General features: G+C 38.5%; 1 protein-coding gene across 1 annotated transcript; it reads right to left on the bottom strand.

The window, feature by feature from the left end:
* Positions 1–52: 52 nt before the first annotated feature.
* Positions 53–20,111, bottom strand: trpa1a (transient receptor potential cation channel, subfamily A, member 1a; the record flags this gene model as incomplete). The annotated part of the gene is made up of 27 exons (XM_079819282.1): positions 53–382; positions 3,630–3,739; positions 3,854–3,958; positions 4,040–4,108; positions 4,200–4,382; positions 4,462–4,591; positions 4,699–4,868; positions 6,398–6,487; positions 6,593–6,746; positions 6,831–6,901; positions 6,972–7,070; positions 7,142–7,201; positions 7,873–7,963; positions 9,225–9,391; positions 11,580–11,694; positions 11,835–11,999; positions 12,121–12,290; positions 12,456–12,556; positions 14,523–14,622; positions 14,710–14,758; positions 14,842–14,978; positions 15,052–15,197; positions 15,285–15,393; positions 18,838–18,945; positions 19,058–19,233; positions 19,321–19,471; positions 20,013–20,111. 27 exons carry the CDS (start codon positions 20,109–20,111, stop codon positions 166–168), a joined length of 3,342 nt encoding a protein of 1,113 aa, XP_079675408.1. The 3' UTR covers positions 53–165.
* Between the last annotated feature and the right edge of the window lie 378 nt (positions 20,112–20,489).

Raw genomic sequence — 20,489 nt, 5'->3', positions numbered from 1 at the left:
GTTGAATTTATAGTAATAATGACCCAATGTAGACACAATGCTAGATGCTTGGTATTTGGTTTTAGCCTTGATTGTTGTACAAAAGCAAGCTCGTACTGAGAAATATTAGCTATGTCATCACAGTTTATGAGTAAATACAACAGTTCCATTGAAACGATGTTGTGTTCATGACGTTTTTATGAAACTGCAGACTCCCTTCCTTCTGGCCGTCACTGCCCGGAGCAGCGGACCCCATTTGCTCCTGGAGAGGAGCTTCTCTTTCAGCTCCTGAAAGACCGGGGGTCCGTCATGTTCTTCGGCCTCTGAGCTGATCTCCATCTTCTGCACTATGAGCTTTAGCAGGTTGTGTTGCTTTTCCATAATCTCAGACATCTCCTTCAACCTGGGAAATTTCACAGCACATGGTCTGACATGAAAGGCTTTTGGGTTAGGCTAATGAAGTCAAGTAGTGTTGTCGTCAAGACAACCTGATCCAAGCCCAACGTGTGTTGAGACCAAGACCGCCTGAGTAATGACTTATTCTAATTATATTTATTGATTAAAAATAAGACACTATATAGAGCTGTTACCAATCAAATGAAATAATTCCCAAACAAAATTAATTTTGCTCTGCAGAGGTGGTATAGAAGATGCATCTGAATTAGTAAATTACAAATGCATAAATAAAGTTGAGAATGATACTTAAAAAAAAAAATTGAATGTTTATATAAAAGTAACGTCATGTTTGCAGTCATGCTCAAATTTGTTAAAACGGCTCTCTTGCTCTTGTGATATTGCTTAATTATATCATGTTATAATATAAAAATCCAGATCTCAAGTACATTTTTCTTGAATTTTGTGAGCATTTGTATTAATTTTGGTGACATTTTTGACACAATCCCTCATCCCTCACTTCATTTCTGAACCGGCAAAATAAATAAAATTTGAAAAAAGTTATTGATTGCCTCTGAAACGGTAAGTTTTACATCCAATCACATTAATTACGTTAATAAATAAATCAAACAATACACCGGCAATTTAGTAATATCCCAGCAGTTGTGGTCTTGAAACAAAATCCTGAGTCTCCAAAGCAAGGAACACACCAAACCGACCAACTAGTAGCGACGAAGACTGCAGAGTTGGCTCATGTCGGCAGCGTCTGGGTCCAAAGTTGCCCTGACACACCAAGTAGACGCTCGACATCCAACGGCCAATTAGCACGTCCGTTCTGCGCCTGCGTAAGAGGAAATACCTTTCCGTACCAGCTGGTGGCAGTATCTGTTTTTGTTATTCAAACCGGAAGAGCTACCCTGTATACCCTATATAAACAGAGCACCTCATAATCTCGCTCACCACAGGCGGTCACTTCTGTTTGTTTTTCTCGTGCACTGGTTCGCTAGCTGAACAGCCAATCAGAACGATCAGATGGCCCGACTGACCGACAAGTGCCGACGCCGATTTAACATGTCGAATCGGCTGAAAAATAGCCGACGAGGACCACACAAAGAAAACTTAGTTGGCCGACACATGGAAACTGCCTGGCGGCCGACCATCAGCTTGGTGTGTTCCGGGCTTAATGCCAAGTTCACAATGCCCGATTTTTGACTCGCCGACAGGTTTTGCGAAATCGCAGACAAATGCCCGAAATCATAGGCAAATCAGTGTTCGTGCACTTGAGTGACAATCACGCAGTGTGAATGATCAAAGACGCGATCAGAGAGACTCGCCGACGCCCGTGAGATATTTGGCATGCTAAATATCTGGACCTGTCTGCCATTCAAACTGTGTGAAGAATAGGGGTGGGAGAAAAGGTTGATGCATCGCGATTTGTTATCCAACTATTCAGAATCGATTCTGTGTTCAATTCAAGCGGCCACTTCACCACTATGCGCGCGCACGGTCACTGGCCAAACAGAAAAACCTGTTGATAGGCGAACGCTCCTATGCTGGTGAATTGGCTTTGTTTAAGATAAAATGGACAAACTACGACCTGCTCAGGGGCGTCGCACCTGTGGGGACACTTTTCCCGGTGAGAGGGTTCAACACCGGCACGTTTTATGCAGTTTTTCACAAACGCAGTCGCTCCTCCGTTTCTCTGGCCGCTCTGTGTCTATGCTCGCTGCGGCTGCCTCCCCATTTCAAAAATGTATTTTGCTTATTAAATGCAAAGTTTTTAATTTCAAAAGGATTTCCAAATTAAGTTCATATTTCCAACAAACGAAATTCTGAGCCAAAATAACGAAGTGGTGCTCAAGTAGGCTATAAGGCGCTTTCCTTGCCATTAATGCTTAATAACACTCCTATGTCTCCAATGCGGTGGCCGGGACATAAACATCCGTGGCATAATTCTTGGATTGACTTTGAATATTGCTGAACTACTGCACAATGTTTCAAACGAATGGAAAATTCTGAACAAAGACTTCGTTTTGGCGAGTGATTCGTTAAATGTCCCTAACATGACTGTTGCAGCTCGGCAAGTTTTCTCATGTGAGATGTTATGCGCACACACTGAATTTGGCTTCTCAGCGAGCGCTTAAGTTGTTTTTCTTCTGCATTAGCCTATGTTTTAAAGATTTTTTTGTGGCTCTAACCAAAGTAAACTTTTTTTTGCTTTAAAGACATTTTTTGTTCAAATGTTCTGAAGAAACTGAAAAATTGTCACACTTAGTTGTAAACTGTAAAACTGTTTATTCTTAATGATTGTTCTTTGCAATTGTATGGCTTTCTATGTTTCATTAGAGCTTGCTAATCTTGAATATAACTTTGTTAATCTTCATAATCTTCAATAACTTGAAATCTTCATAATCATTTTTAATATGGAAATACTGTCAAACAGATATTCTAACTATAAACAAAACACATATTAGCTCCAATTTTGGTTAAAATGTAAAGTTCATGTATTTGCACAGCAGGATAATTAGTTACCAAAAATGTATGTTAAGAATCGTTTTGGGAATCGGATCGTTACTCTCGGAATCGGATCGAACCGTTAAGTGCCTTAAGATTCCCACCCCTAGTGAAGAAAATGACATCGGCAATGACCTACAGCCAATGAGAGAGCAAGATACAGGGCAGCGGGAGGTTCGGGGAGGAGTTATGGACCAGAATATCAGTATTTTAATAGATATATTTACGATTATGTCAAAAAGAAACAAAGCACAAACTTTTGAAACTGCAGCACATTGCAAAATGATTTATTTACCTCCAACTCTCTTTGCAGAACACTATCATTGCTCCCCGTCTCCAACCATTCCCTCCGCCATAATCTTTTGTCTTTTTCTCATTTTTGCCCAGACAGTTTGGATCGCAAGCTTTCTGCAGTCTATATTTGAACAACTCCAGTCAGACGCACGTGTGATCTCGCGCTGTTTCCTTGTCACTTCGTACGTGTGTTTGCTTGTGAAACGTAGTTTGCGGATGGGACAGAGCTTGTACAGACATGAAGTGTGAAACCCCCTGTCGCCGATCCATCGCGCAGTGTGGACACAGCAGCGACTGAATGCTACCCCAGATAATCATGCAGTGTGAAAAGAGCAGTGTGAAATCGTGCAGTCTGAACTCAACATTAGTTTGAGACCGAGACAAAACCAAGACCTTCAAAAAATGGTCTTAAGAGTATTACAAAACTACAGTTAAGCATTATTTGTTACCTGTATTTCTGCTTGGTTAGCTCTCGTTCCAGTGGAGTTAACTGGTGGAAGGTAGGACTTAGACGAGTCCTGGACTTCCTCACCTCATTCCCAGCGAAAAACCATCTTTTCTGTGTACAAGCACATTAAATCAGCTTTAATACCTGGTTGAAATCGCATTCACCAAGGTGTTGCTTTGCCCTTTGAAACATCAACATAATCTTATCATAATCATGTTGTCAGACCTTTCCGCTGAAGCATCTGTTGGGGAATTCTCTGAGGGAGACCTGGTCCACCCGCTTCATAAACCAATAGGGAAGCCTCTCCTCCAGATTAGTGTGAAGATCAATCTATGGAGTAGATTGACAGTAAACCATTGTTTTTAGGGAGAAATATTAGGACACAATATTAGACGGTTTGTGTGGAATCACCTGCATTGCAATCCTCTTCAAACATGCGTTTGTCTGAACCTCTGCAATGTCACCAACAGCCAAACCAATCTAAACTCAAAATACATGAGTTTGACTGGAAAAAGTCATACTGGACTGTTGTTTTATATTTAATTCAGACCGTGTTTTCTTTTGGACTTACCAGAAGGTTCATGAGAAGAATAGGCACAAGTAAGACGAACCAAATAAAGATGGCCAATGTCAAGTTTGGGAAAGGAAGGTCTCCGTGCAGGTAGGGTTTCAGGAAATTTTCCTGGTAGTTGATTTCTCCAACCATCATGACAAAGGTCTGCAGCAGCGACAGGAACATCCTTCCAAAATGTTGCTGTAAAATAAATCCATCAAGTTTACATCATTTGTAATATTAATCGTTTTTACGTTTAACGATTATTTATGAATCCTACCTGTTCGATCATCAAGGCATAGAAGGACAAGGCAAATCCCAATATCAAGTAGAAGAACAACACGATAATGCTCAGCAGTGTCCGCGAGATCTCCCGAAACATTACCACGTAAATACCAATCCGCTCAAACCTACAGCCAATGAGAGAATACAGATGGTAAGCCCTTAAAATGTTTTAAAATACTTCCGTTACATAATTCTGTTCTGTGGATGTATTGACTGTCATCCGGTCCAATACCGCTGGAGATAGAGGAGGAGATTTATCCAGGAGGCCAGAGCTGCCAGTGCTCCAGCCTGCCAGTGCCAGGAACTCTTCGCATTCATCAGCAACGGCACCACGAACACCAGAGAACAGATCGCAGCGGACCAGTCCATGTAGTTGGAAAGATCTTGCAAATAATTCACCCGCTTCCAAAAGCAAGCCACAGGTCAAATGATTAGGCAAACTTGAACTTTCAGGATGCAAATCTTTTCAAACTGATAAAATGGAGAGATTTAAATTGTCAGAGGAGTCAAGGGAAGATGAGCCTCCTCTAAATATATTACATATAACAACAATTACATGTTATGATATATTATATTATATATATTTTTAACGTGGTAGCCCAGTCGAGTCGTGCTTCTCTACTGACCAATTAGAATTAATATCAAAATGACGCAGCATCATACACTCAAAAAATTTTTTTCTTTGGCTCGTTATCATAGGGGAACCACTTTAAGTGCTGTATAGCACCAAATTGTGGTGCTTCAGCGGTTCTTCACCGTTTCTTTGGGATAACTGAGGTGCTATATAAAGCACCGCTACCAAATACAGAACCTGTTAAGATATGGTTATATATTGCAGGGGTTTTCAAACTTTATGATGCCAAGGACCCCCAAATATGATGAACCATTATGAGGGACCCCCTTCCTAAAATCCATCTATTTTTATGTACAAAAAAACATTTAAAATGTTAGATAAATAGTAAGTGTGACCTAAATACAACATATTGTTTCCCAACTTAAATGGCTATTAATGTTGGATGTATAAACCTGAAGAACATTTTCAATTAAAAATTATTTGTAAAAGCAACTTTCACAATAAATGTATGTAAGCAGCTTACGTACAGTGTTAAGAAAACTGCCTTAAAACCCCAGTGAGAAAAACTCACTAAAGATACAAAGCAATTCTGGAATGTATACGGCAAGAAAGGAGAGAAACATTTAGAAAATTAAACGGTTAGAATGTTCGGTAGACTATCCATTTTTGCTTTGTCTTTTTATTCTCTGAAATTATCTGGGGACCCCTTTTAAAACCAGTTTGAAAACCCCTGATATATAGCACCAAAAGTGGTTCCCCTATGATTACGACCAAGAACCACTTATAGTGCCATATAGCACAATTTTTTTTTTTTTTTAGAGTGTATGCTTCCGTCCAAAATGGGGTTGAAAAAGGAGCTAAATGAAATTTAACCAATCATTCATTCAAATGTAACCATTCAAGCAAACCCGCTTTAAGTTAATTCCACTTTATTTCGACAGCAGGTCAAAACTTTCACATCTTGCCAAAATATTGAATGAGATTGCGAATCTCAACAAGACCCGTTCAAGTTGACTAACGCGTAAACTAAACTTTACCATAATGATATGGAGGATGCAGTTCTTCAACACAAAGGTGAGTAAATGTTAGATGAAATGGAGCTTTCCATTCATAAATAATTGTCAATAGTCTGTATACAGTAACACTGCGAGTTTATAACACGTTATTAATTTCAATATCACCTGTGCAGGGGAAGATAATTATCTGAAAAACTGGTTTGATCAGTATTTATCTACATATGAGCCTTCCTGACCGATTCCATCACAGCCTGCAACTGTTTAGGACCAATTATGTATGTATTTATTTGGCTAAATACAGCCAGGTAAGGCCGGCAATATTAAGAGCATCGTAAACAAACCTGTTGAAACATTTGCAAGATCTCTTTCCCAACCGCATACATGTTCATAGCAAGAACCAGGAGCATGCATGTTGTTATTATATAGGATTGCTGTGTAAATTAAAGAGAATTTGCGTCAGTTTTGTTTTCTTGATGTATACAGCATCACAACATCCTATACCTCTTTTTGGATAAATCGCCTTAGCATTATTGTACCTTGTACAGGGAAGTGCAGACCATGTTGACTGATGTGACATTTCTTGCCGTGACCAATGTGGGCTTCAGGTTCACAATGAGATAAGTTAAAGGAAACACCCCCAGCGCATACACAGTCATGTTGAGCAGATGTGCTTTGATCCCATAGGCATTCCTGTAGACAAAAAAGGGTAACAAAAGCTCAGGATGTTGAGACATCAAAAATGGCCACTTCAGGTTTCAGAGAGAGGTAACTCACCATTTCATCTCCAAATATTTCTTGCAGACTGGATGCGTCAGCAAGCTGACACGATTAAAATTCACCATAGTCTGTAGGGGAGACTTTTTCTGAACATGCCCATTCACAATTAACAATAAAGATGAAAAAATATATACCTACATTTAGTGCACTAAGAGGTTTGTAGGTGGTGTCTTTTTCCATGCCTGCTTTTTTAAGGTTTTGCAGTGGATGCTGAAGCCACCTGAAGTTGTACTCAATCTGGTGAACATACAAGGTGTTTAGTTGAAGAGGTTGATACTTTATCACATTCGATACGAAAGGAAACTTACATAATAATTGGTGCTGTTCACATCTTCCTCTGATTCCCTTATGCAAGTGTCCAGAAGATGCTGGGGAAATTGCATTGCTTTGCTGGTTAGTGTTAAACCTTCAATTTAAGTGCCAGGCTTAAAGGAACACTCCACTATTTTTGAAAATAGGCTCATTTTCCAACTCCCCTAGAGTTAAACAATTGAGTTTTAACGTTTTTGAATCCATTCAGCCGATCTCTGGGTCTGGCGGTAGCACTTTTAGCATAGCTTAGCATAGATCATTGAATCTGATTAGACCGTTAGCATCTCTCTCACAAATGACCAGAGTTTCGATATTTTTCCTATTTAAAACTTGACTCTTCTGTAGTTACATTGTGTACTAAGACTGACAGAAAATGAAAAGTTGCGATTTTCTAGGCCGATATGGCTAGGAACTATACTCTCATTCCTGCGTAATAATCAAGGAACTTTGCTGCTGTACCATTTGCTGTCGCAACTTTTCATTTTCTATCGGTTTTAGTACACGATGTAACTACAGAAGAGTCAAGTTTTAAATAGGAAAAATATCGAAACTCTAGTCATTTGTGAGCGAGATGCTAACGGTCTAATCAGATTCAATGATTTATGCTAAGCTATGCTAAAAGTGCTTCCGCCATAACCCTCAACTGTTTAACTCGAGGGGAGTTGGAAAATGAGCCTATTTTCAAAAATAGTGGAGTGTTCCTTTAAGCAACAATAAAAACTCTCACTTTAAAGGACTCTGGAAGAAACTCGATCATGTCCATGACAATGCAGCGCTTTGTTGAGTTTGGTTTGTACGACGTCATCGCCTCTACACATCTGTATTCAACAAAGATGAGATAAATGAAAAAAACTGGAAAAGACATTACTATAACATTTATTAACCCTCTGGGGTTCTTAATTTATGGGTCACACTCAGGACCTTCAGATCAAAAATGACCCGGAGGGCGGGATTAAGATAAAAAAAGATTTGAGTAAAATCAATGAAATATATTTTTGTTCAATAATATTTTTTCTTTTCTTTTTTGGTGTTTTGAGATAATTTTATGATTTATAATTAATATTTATGCAATAATTATGACCCATTTTTTCCCATTGAATATAATAAAAAATATATATATATATATATTATATATACTTTTTTTTTTATTAAAGCTGTATTTCATTTTAGAGTCAAGCCTAGGCCTCATGAAAAAATGTTTTAAATGAGATCGATGCCATCCGGTGGACACATTGAGCATTTTTATCACGCAATAGCACATTTTTACCACTATAGTGGATCTTGGGTTTTATAAAAAAAATTAAAAAATCGAAGCTTCATCGGAATGGTCCGAAACTTGGTGATTTTATTGGTACTTGGTATATGAACACCCAAAAAGAAATGGGGACAGAATTTGAAAAGTCTAAGTGGTTGTAAAAAAAATAGTCACATTCAGGACTTTCGGGTCAAAAATGACCCCCATAGGAAATTAATGGGAAATTAGTTTTTTTCTGCATTAGCATACAATCTACAAATCAGCCAGGATGCAGAAAAAAAGGACTCAACAGTGAAGGGGTGAATCTCTAAAACATCAAGAGTGCAAAACAGACAAAAAAACTCTCTCACACACACACACACTTATACACACAAAAACACACACAAATTAACGCGTGTCATAAAGCTAATTGTGTTTTTGTGTGTGTGTGTGTGTGTGTGTGTGAGTTTTGTCTGTTTTGCACTCTTGATGTTTTAGAGATTCACCCCTTCACTGTTGAGTCCTTTTTTCTGCATCCTGGCTGGTTTGTAGATTGTATGCACAAAAAAACTCTGTATTTTCTTATTTTTGCCAATTTCCCATCAATTTCCTATGGGGGTCATTTTTGACCCAAAGACCCTGAGTGTGAATATTTTTTTTTACGACAACTTAGACTTTTCAAATCCTGTCCCCAAATTTGTTTGGGTGTTCGTATACCAAGTACCAATAAAGTCACCAAGTTCCGTATCATTCCGATGAAGCTACGATTTTTAACATTTAATTTTTTTTTTATTAGGGTCAGAAATGACGAAGAACCCCAGAGGGTTAAAAATAGCCAAGCTGACCTGTCACTCTCGATCACAGCGTTGGTGACCTCCTTCCTCCCATTATGTACAGCCTCATGCAAGAAAGAGGCATCATTCTTATTGAGGATGATCTTGGCCCCTTTGTATAACAGAAGTCTTACTGCTGCCACATGACCTGCTCTAGCAGCCAGATGCAGTGCTGTGTTCTGAAAGAGATCAGTGTTCAGAGCAACACCATCAATAATACACACATTCAATATAAGTGTTCCCAAAAATAGTCATATATTTAGGGTCGGTAAGATTTTTAAAAAGGTTTTTTGACCATTATGCTCCCCAATCTGAAAAAAAAAAATACAAAATGCAATTTACAATAACGTCTATTTTTATATATTATAAAATGTATTTTATTCCTGTGATGACGAGCTGAATTTTCAGCAGCCATTACTCCAGTTACATGATCCTCCAGAAATAAAAATGGACAAACCAAATACTACAATATTCTGAATATCATTCAAATGTTTTGATTCAGTGTAATTCACTGCTACTAAATTTAAAAAAAAAATTCTTCGATTTATTTTAAATGCTAAATTAAAGCTAATGGTCTCAGATATTTGGACCCCAATGTACTTAAAGGTACAGTGCAGTGTGTAAATTTTAGTGGCATCTAGCGGTGAGGTTGTGAATTGCAACCGTCTAGCGCTCGAGTCTGCGAGTCACATGACAAAAGTTTCTTCGTCTGAGACAGCAGGGAGTAGCCATAAGCCCTATTCGGACGGGATTAGTTTAACATGGGGAGGTGGGGGTAAAGTAATTTTACCTCAGGACGTCTGTAATGTTAATGGCCAATTCGCACGGGATAAGACATCTCAGTAAAACTAGCAGGAGTGGGAGGGGTAACTCGCTTTACGCACCACAGTAACCTCCTTGTCGTATGATGTTGCTTCCTGTTATCACGTGAGCAAACACGCCAACAAGAAAAACGCGAAATTGGAGCAGGGAGGAAACGCTGTGTTTAATCTCGGAATATAAAAAAAATCTTAAATAACATTTTTATATTATATGAATATTAAAAAATATTCTAATGTAATGCTAAAAGAAGTGTTGTGCCTCTAATAAGTGCTTTCAATCTTCTTTTTGGTTGCTCCATGCTTGCAAAACGTGCCAAAAACTACTTTTAAACAGTAAATTACGGAATTTTACCGTACATTTTTACAGCGGGTCTATTCGAACAGGATTAGTATTACACAAGGTAAAAAAGCACTCACTTCCTGATGTCTGAGTGTACTGCGCAGCCTCAGACTGAGCTTGACAACGTAGTTTTGCATAGTATTTATTTATTTTAATGAATTGCCTCATAGACAGTAAAAGATTGCCTGCGAGCTTCTCCTCCTGTCTATACGGTAATTTATCTACTGCGTGCAGAGAGTCGCAATCGTTAGCCTATTTTTACAGAAATGGCTTCTATGGGGCGATAGTGTAAGATACAAGGTAATGGAGCCTTTTATAAATTTTCGTGTTTCTTTAGAAATAAACAATGGGCAAATGGAGTCTTTAAACGCCTCAAATGTAAAGTTATTCGCTGTCAAAGTGACACCAAAATGAACGGGAGTCAATGGGATGCTAACAGCAGGTGATGGCTTGGTTAGCAATGGCCGCCCCTATGGAAGGTATTCTTTCCGGGTGCTGGATTACCCCCTCGGGAGTAGCTAACTCTCTGTAGACAAGTTTGTCCGTTTAGGGCTACTGTAGAAACATGACGGCACAAAATGGTCACTTCGGCGTCCGAGACCTGGAAAATGCTGCCTTCGGAGGACACATTTCAAGGTAGGAAGGCATCAAGGCACGTCCGAATCTAATGTTAGCTTCACTTCCTGTCTCCTGAGATACCTTCATCTGATTGAGTTTTGAAGGCAGCATATATGTATTCTTCGCTGACTTTGATATCCCACAATCCTGTGCTTTCCATTTTGTGACAGTTGAGCTGGGGAAAAAAGATGGCGTCCAAAAGTGTGTAAATGTACGTTTTTGACCAACATTTTCCACTTCTGATGTTATTTCTAGTGAGATATTACTAATGTAGTAATGAAATATGTGTTTAGTTCTCACCAAAGCTCTCTCTATTTTGCTGTAGATCATTAAACGCTTACACTGCCTAAGAAGTCTGTCCGAAATTAGTTTTGTGAGGTGCCTTCATGCACAAACGCTGCCTTACAAGCCAATGTCTGACAAGACAACGAGTCAGCTATTATGTAAGGTCTTTATATGTAACTGAAAACATTATGTATATTGTATTGCATTTCTGTCAATAGATCCTCATAAATACTACACACTGCACCTTTAAAAAAAATCACGTTGTGCCATAGGCTACGTGTTTTAGCAAATTAAACAGACTACCCCATCTCCATCGGTTTTGTTCAGAAGTTTGATGTTAGACGTCAGCAAAGTGTCCATGGTCTGTGTGTATCCTTCAGATGCAGCATGATGCAGGCATGACCATCCTCTATAGTCACTAAAGAAAAATATACACGTTTCCCTTTAGGATTCTAGGAGTTTGACTCATTAGGATCATGTTGAAACTGTGTAAATCAGGGTTGTTTCTTGAATTCGATTTCACTCTGGACAAACAGTGAATTGTGCAATCACTTGTACCTGTGAAACAGCGCCCCCTTGCGTAGGAGAAGCTCCACAACTTTAACGTGCCCTCCACGAGAGGCCAGATGCAGAGGTGTCAGCCCTTTCTCATCCCCCTCATTCAGCAGTCTGGTGTCTGTCACCATCTCCAGGATCCTGTGGCATGTGTTGATCCTCCCAAATCTCAACAGATACAAAAAACGATGCACATAACTACAAGTATTATAGGCTTCTGTATGTAAATGAAGCTTTCCTTCAATTTGTTGAGAAGATTGGCTCTTCTTCACAATGACAACAGACTTACTCGGCCGCAAAATGAAGTGCAGATTTCTTCTGTTTACACTTTTGGTCCAGCGAGACCTCTAATCCCAGCATGTTCTTCACAGACTCCGGTATTCCCAGTCTACAGGCGTAATGAAGGGGAGTACAGCCCTCGATATCCTCATCATTGAGGAGCTCTTTCACACTCTCGTGCTGTGGATAAACCAAAAGAGCCTTTGGGTGAACATCACACTTTTTAGTGACACTAACAGTAGAGGGCAGCAGTGACTTTTCCTTTAGGATCCCCATAAGGAAGCTGTGGGAATGAGAACTACAGTGAAAGATGGGTACAGTCTCTTAAAGCCCTGTACGCTTTACCTGCAGTACCTCTGTGGGCAGGTTTTTCAGACCCCTGGGCTGCAGGATGGCCAGATGCAGGAAGTTGCATCCAGATTTGTCTTTTTTCTTCAGATCAGCCCCTACAAAACAAACAGATTCATCAGTTTGTGAGTGTTTTTCTTATTTAGATTATTATAATAAATCATATTAGACAGTGTTTCTAAAACAGAGGCCCCACCATTGGACCTCAGCAAACATCCAATGGGGCCTAAAAGTAGATATACAAAACAAGCTTAAAATAAGCTAAACAGATACAAATCAAGACATTTCTTGGTTTAATTCACCCCCAAATTTCTGGAATTTTACAATTGAATTATTTTAGTTATTGTAACATCCTAATTTCTGTAAATTAAAAAAAAAAAAAGCAGCGGGGCCTTCGAATATTGTTGTCTACTTCGGAAAGGGAAATGTGAGAACCACTGTTATATGAAATAATAATAATTTTTAGGTTTGGGTTAAAAATACTGATTTCTCAATTAAATGAACTGATATTGATTCGTAAATACCAAAAATGTATCTATGCTGTTTTCAGTTGATGAATGAGCAAAACTTTGTAGCGCTTCCAATTCATTAAATCGCGATATGCTTCATGTTTTGTTACTTTTGATATGAAACAAAGTTTCACCGTTCAAATTCTGTCAATTTTGTTACGAAATTCAATCAATATACGGTTTTGCCGCTCTTTAATGTGGCATGACGGATCGCTGTAGCCTCAGTTCAAGCCAAACAGCACGTAAACAGATCATCTTGTTCACTTTACTACTAGTTACAGTTACAGCTCAAAATAAACATGAATGAACATCAGAAGGTATGTTGAAAGATGCAGTACAACTTACCGAAATCTGTATCATGTCTCATGCAATCGCTCAATCAGTGTTTCAAAGATGTCAATAAAACAATAACATTACCAGGCAGAAATTTGGAAACTGTACTATTTTGAGTCTCTTCTGCTCACAAAAGCTGCATTTATTTGATCAAAAACAGTAATATTGTGAAATATTTGTACATATTTTTTCTATTTGAATATATTTCCAAATGCAATTTATTTGTGTGATTCAAAGCTGGATTTTCAGCATCTTTACTCCGGTCTTCAGTCACATGATCCTTCAGAAATCATTCTAATATGATGATTTGCTGCTCAAGAAACATTTATTATTATTATCAATGTTGAAAACAGTTTTTTTTTTCAGGATTATTTAATGAATGGAAAGTTCAAAAGAACAGCATTTATCTGAAATATAAAGCTTTTGCAACATTATAAATGTCTTTACTTGATCAATTGAATGCATCCTTGCTGAATAAATGTATTAATTTATTTAAGTTCTTTCCCAAAAAAAAAAATAATAATTCTTACATACCCAAAACTTTTGAACGACAATGTCACAAAAGCTTTCTATTTCAGATAAATACTGTCCCTGTGAACTTTCTATTCATCAAAGAATCCAAAAAAAAAAAAAAATGTACACAACTGCTTTCAACACTGATAATAATCATAAATGTTTCTTGAGCAGCAGATCCTTATATCAGAATGATTTCTGAAGGATCGTGTGACACTGAAGACTGTAGTAGTGATGCTCACAATTCAGCTTTGCATCACAGGAATGAATTGCATTTTAAAATATATTCAAATAGAAAACAGTTATTTTACATTTTAATAATATTTCACAATAGTACAGCTTTTTTTGTATTTTTAACACAACATAAATGCAGCCTTGGTGAGCAGAAGAGACTTCTTTCAAAAACAATCAAAATAGTACAGTTTCCAAACTTTTGACTGGTAGTACAAATAATAATATACAAATCAGCTCATTTTAAGCTTTATAGTAATGTACCAACTGGGGTTCCCTGTATAGTTCACAGTATTATGATATTATGATTATATATTATGATATGCATGATATTGATACATACCCCAATTAATCGATATTGAATCGAACCGCAATCTTGTGAATTGAAATTGAATCGAATCGTGAAATGTGCACCCTTATTATTATTATTACTACTATAATTAAATATTATTAACATTCATTTATTAAGTTGACCTACCATGGGAGAGGAGCAGATTGACAGTTCTCCATGCTCCACAACTTGTTGCCAAAAGAAGTGGAGAATGACCTTTGCAGTCAACAAAGTCAATGTTAGCACCCTGGAACAATAATATCCGCGTTTACAAAAACTGTCAGGAAATCAAGTATAAGCATAGTTTATTCATTTATCAACTGCAGTTGAATACCTGTGATATAAGGTACTCGGAGAGTTCAAAGTGATCAAAAATCGCTGCTCTGCAAATGAAAAAATAAATATATTAGTTATGTTCGTTTGTTTAGTCTTGTTTGGACTTGTTTAGTCTGTGGAGCTGAAGTACTTATGCAGAGGTGTCTGGTTGGCCCCATCAGTGATGTTGATAAGGTCACACACTTTATGGTAAGACGAGAGCATGACTTTAACAACCTCAATGGCGCCTTGACTACATGCAAAGTGGAGAGCAGTGGATTTATCACACTGTGAAGAGAAAAATGTGTTACAAAAGAAATTTTGTAAATTGAGTCGTTTTTATGACAAGATCCTCTTTTACCTGCTGCTGGTCAATTTTTGCTCCATATGCAATGCAGAGTTTAATGATGTCAAGATTCCCTCCGCGCACAGCCAGGTGGAGTGGACTGCTGCAAGATTTATCCACATAGTTGATTTGGGTGTCAATGGAAAGACCAACTTCTTGTCCTGTGAAAAATGAGAAATACAAGACATTTGATTTTCAGGCTCAAAGTACTAATATAATGTTTCAGGTTCAGTGATACATCGTCTCACCTTTCAGAAGAATGACCTCCATGGATTTCTTAGCTCCAGAAAAAGCAGCAGCATGAATTGGAAAAAGTCCAAGTTTGTTCTGATGGCAGAACTTTGCACCATGTTTGTACTGGAGGAGAGAGGTTACATTACAATGATAATAAAATAACATTATTAGTGCTGGGCAATCAATTAATCGCGATTAACCGCATCCCAAATAAAAATTTGTTTTCACATAATATATATGTGTGTGTACTGTGAATAATTATGTATGTATAAATTCACACATAACATATTTGTCTTAAATATATACATGCATGTGTGTGTGTGTGTGTGTGTGTGTGTGTGTGTGTGTGTGTGTGTGTGTGTGTGTGTGTGTAATGTATTTATATATACATAATAATTATTCACAGTACATATATTATGTGTAAACAAACTTTTATTTTGGATGCGATTAATCGTGATTAATCGATTACCCAGCATTAAATATTATATGATTATTTATATTTATTTTTCAATTAAAGTGCCCCTATTATGTTTTTTCGAATACTCCCTTTCATGCTGTGTGTATGGAGCTAATGGTGAATGTAAACGTTCAACAAAGTTGTAAAGTCGAAAGTGCACAATAAATAAAGTTATTGTCTCCCAAAAGAAAGAATCGACTCTGAACCGCATAAACGAGTCGTCTGTAATTCGAATCCCAATGTGTTTATGTCACTAGAAAAGACATTTGCATAATGCCCGTCTATGTTGTACGCTGTCCGCCCACAAACACGTCATTTTACTGACAACTCCTTCTCAAACCTCGGAGTTCAACACGGGATTCACAAAACACTTGCTCTTGAAAGATGGGTCAGTACTACGTTTAGTTGGACCAGCTCAAAATCTCAACCTGTAAGTATGAATAACTATTGATGTATTTATATATATATTTTTTTTTTTTGCCTACCGGGTAGGGCTGTACGATTAATCGAAAAATAACCAAAACCGACATTCAGAACCTCTAACCGACGTATTTTTCCCATGTCGGTTATTTCGGTTTTCACGTGTCTCCGCCCCGTCAGTCACATCAAGTGCAGTTTGCAGGCACAGAGATGCAGGAGCGGTAATCTGTGTTTATAGATGCCCAGAATCACTATAGTAACTGCATGTTTTACACAGTTTATATACAGGTCAGTCAATCGCCGTTCTTATAGCCTATACGCGCTGCCACCGACACACACACACACACACACAAACGGCGCGCGCAAGCCCCGAAGCCAGATCGCTTTCACTTTCGTGCTCATAAAGTTAAGTAATGTCAAGTAAATGCGTTTAAAGGCTTGCCAGTTTCACCATTTAAAGCGATTGTGCACTATTCAAAAACAACAATACGGAAAACTTCTCCGTTCAGTGCTCAGCTTTTTTCTGTGACAGAGAGCCGAGCCGTGTCGCGCCTCTGACAGCGCGCGCCCTGAAGGCAGACCTCTATCACCTGCGTCCTCACAAAGCTTTGTCATTGTAAGTGTTTTAAGCCCTGCCAGTTTGAACATTAAAGCGAGTTTAGACAGTCAGATGTGTATTATGTTGAACTAATGCCTGATATATTGTGACAAACACTTTTTAATTAGAAAAAAAAAATCCACCTTTAATAGTAGAAAATATTTACAGTAGGCCTACAAACCTTATCAGGAACTTACTCAAAAACCTTATGAGGGCAAAAAAAAAAGAGAGCAAAATAATCGTTCATTAATCGTAATCGAGGTAAAATGTTCAATTAATCGAGGTTTTTATTTTTGGTCAAATCGTTACAGCCCTACTACCGGGTGTTCAAAATACGTAATTTTGTGTTTTATATTGTGGCTAACCGGAAGATATTACTGTCTTACTGAAATACGAGCCCGATCTCACAAAAATGTGTATAAATAATACGAGTGTGCAATCTCGTGGAACGTATACGGCAAAATGAGTTTTGACATGCATATGGTACGCCGTTTTTCGCGTGCATATGATACGCACTTTATGGCGTATTATACGTACGAACCCCCCACCCCCATCCTACCCAAAAGCGTGTCATATACACGTCATAAAGTGCGTATCATATGCACGCGAAAAACTGCGTAGCATATGCATGCAAAACTCATTTTGGCGTATACATTCAACGAGATTGCACACTCGTACTATTGATACGCATTGTCATGAGATTGTGTTGGAGCTACTTCTGCTCATCAGCTGTGGGCCACTATTGTGTCTATTAATGCAGATTGTCTGTCATTTGAGTAAAAGATGGAGCAAGATTTGTTTTACAAACGTTTGTTACATCGGTCATTCATGTTAGTGCTTAGCTATGTGCTGTTATTGATACAGTTCCCGCATGTTCACCGCAATAAATTTGAAATATATACATTGGTTGTTGGTGGACGTACACTTGTTAATGCTGATGGTGAGGAATTACAGTTGCAGTAAGTTGAGTCTTTGCAATGGAGGTTGGGGTTGAATAACTTGTTCTTCCAATGATTCATCATCGGACTCACGCTCGGATTTATATAATAATAATAATAAAAAATTTCGTACATTTATATGGCGCTTTTCTAGGCACTCAAATCGCTTTGCACAGAAGGAGGGAATCTCCTCAACCACCACCAATGTGCAGCACCACCTGGATGATGCGAGGGCAGCCATATTGCGCCAGAACGCCCACCACACACCAGCTGATTGGTGGAGAGGAGACAGAGTGAAGAAGCCAATTGTATGGGGATGATTAGGAGGCCATGATGGACAGAAGCCAATGTGCAAATTTGGCCAGGATGCCGGGGTTACACCCCTACTCTTTATCGAAGGACATCCTGGGATTTTTAATGACCACAGAGAGTCAGGACCTCGGTTTAACGTCTCAGCCAAAGGACGGTGCTTGTTATAGTATAGTGTCCCCATCATTATACTGGGGCGTTAGGACCCACACAGACCACAGGGTGAGCGCCCCCTGCTGGCCTCACTAACACCTCTACCAGCAGAAGCCTAGTTTTCCCAGTTGGTCTCCCACCCAGGTACTGACCAGGCTCAAACCTGCTTAGCTTCAGTGGGAAACCAGTCTTTGGTTACAGGGTGATATGGTAAAATCAACATCATCGTTACTGTCTTTACACTGTGTATAATCGCTGAGGATTGAGGAAGCCTTCTGAGCTGAAATTCTGTTATGGTAATGGCTTTAGCTTCTGACAAGTGCTGACCAATCACAACAGACTAGGCCATCTGGCCAATCAGAGCAGAGCAAGCTCTTGAAAAGAAGGGATTTAGAAAGACTTATTCATCCAACAAGTTGTTTGAGAATCATTGAAAATTTGGTGATGTGCATTATGAGAAAATTAAAGATGCATGTAAACATATTGTAGGAGATTAGCCTTTAAAATAGCATAATAGGGGCACTTTAAATGAAAAAAACAATGGTGGGTGGACATGAATTTGATGCATGCAAGATTTGTACATACTTGAATATAACGAATATATTTCTATTCATTTAAATTAAATTATTACATTAAATTAATAGAAACTGAAATATTCACCCACCATTGATTTAAAATCAAAATCAACTTACCAATGTGACCACAGCCTCGTGGTTATCCAAAGACGCAGCTAAAATGACAGGGGTGTTTCCCAGGTCCCCTTCCAGGTTCACATCAGTTTGTTTATGTGAGACAAGTTGCTAGTAAACCCCCCAAAAATAATCATGTTAGCTACATGGAGATGACGTTTCTTCCAATGAAAAACACGACTAGCTTAAGTGTTTGAAGATCTTATGAGCAGAATGACCTTACCTCAATCACAAAATTTTTGCCCAGGCTGACTGCCATATGTAGCGGTGACTGCTGGCTGTTATTAAGGATGTTAGGGTCTGCTCCCAGAGTCAGCAGAACAGAGCAGCTCCCTGGCTGGTCCTTCTGCACGGCCCAGTGAAGAGGTGTATTCCCCTCCTCATCCCTGGAATTGAGCTCTGCAGGGTCAAAAATGATTTTTTTATTTTATGTACAGCGACAGATATTTAGTCATTAATTCAAGCTAAAAAATAAATGTCTTTTACCTTCTTGTCCAATGACCTGCGTAATAAGTCTGATGATGCGAAAGTATCCCTTGGATGAGGCGTAGTGCAGTGGGCTGGCACCGGTGTGGTCGCGTATGTCCAAGTACTTGGAGTGCTTCTCCAGAGCAACTGCGTTTCCTTGCTTAGCCCACTGAAACAAACAGAGTTGAAAATTCAGTCATGAGGAACACTAGACCACCTGCACAAGCTGTCATCTCTCAATGCCATAAGAAAGGGGGAACTAAACTGAGATGCATGCCACAGAAAATTCTCTTTCTGAAAAGTTATGAAATATTTTGGGACATTTTATGTATGCACTATACCATTTAAAAGTTTGAGTTTAAAAAAAAAAGAAGTTCAGCAAGAACACGATAAATTGCAAAAATGTTCAACACTTGTAATAATTAGAGATGTTTCCTGAGCAGCATGAAGGATTTCTGGAGGATCATGTGACACTGGAGACTGAAATTCAGCTTTGCCATCACAGAAATAAATTACATTTTAAAATATATTCAAATAAAAGACAGATCGTTTAAATTGTAAAAAATATATCACAATATTACTGATTTTACTGTATTTTTAAATCAAATAATTGCAGCCTTGTTGAGCAAAAACATATTTTCTTTCATAGACATTGCAAATTCTTGCTGACCCCAAACTTTCAAAATAAACGAGTGAATTAAGATAAGTACCTCAAACACATTTGCAGATATCTGGCTCTCTTCCCCATCCATGGCACTGTCGAATGACTCCTGTCTAGATTTTGACTCTGTTTTGGAGAGGTGTGTCATTTCTGCACCTTGAAATCATGGACTAGGACCATAAAAAATCGATTGCCTTTCAAACACACTAAAATTGTATGAAACACCAGACAAACAACACAAAAAAGAAGTTGAAAAGGCTTTTGATGAGGCCCATTCTTACCCATTTTGGATTCTCCTCTGTATTGGCTTGTATGTGGCTTCTTTGCTATTAGTGAGAGGGTTTTTATAGTGTGGTTAGATGTGTCCTGGTTATCAGATTACAATGTTTCACTGAGAGAGAGAGAGAGGGGGATACAGCCTTTACTATTTTTCTGATGCAACCCGCCGGTTCCTAATGAGGCTTACGGGGCACTTAGAAAAGAGCAAAAATGTAAGATTATGGATGCTGAGAATCAAGTTCCACTA

The sequence above is a fragment of the Gobio gobio genome (assembly GCF_949357685.1).
Source record: "Gobio gobio genome assembly, chromosome: 6".
In the NCBI taxonomy this organism is placed as follows: Eukaryota; Metazoa; Chordata; class Actinopteri; order Cypriniformes; family Gobionidae; genus Gobio; species Gobio gobio.
This window is presented reverse-complemented; position numbering and strand designations above follow the sequence as displayed.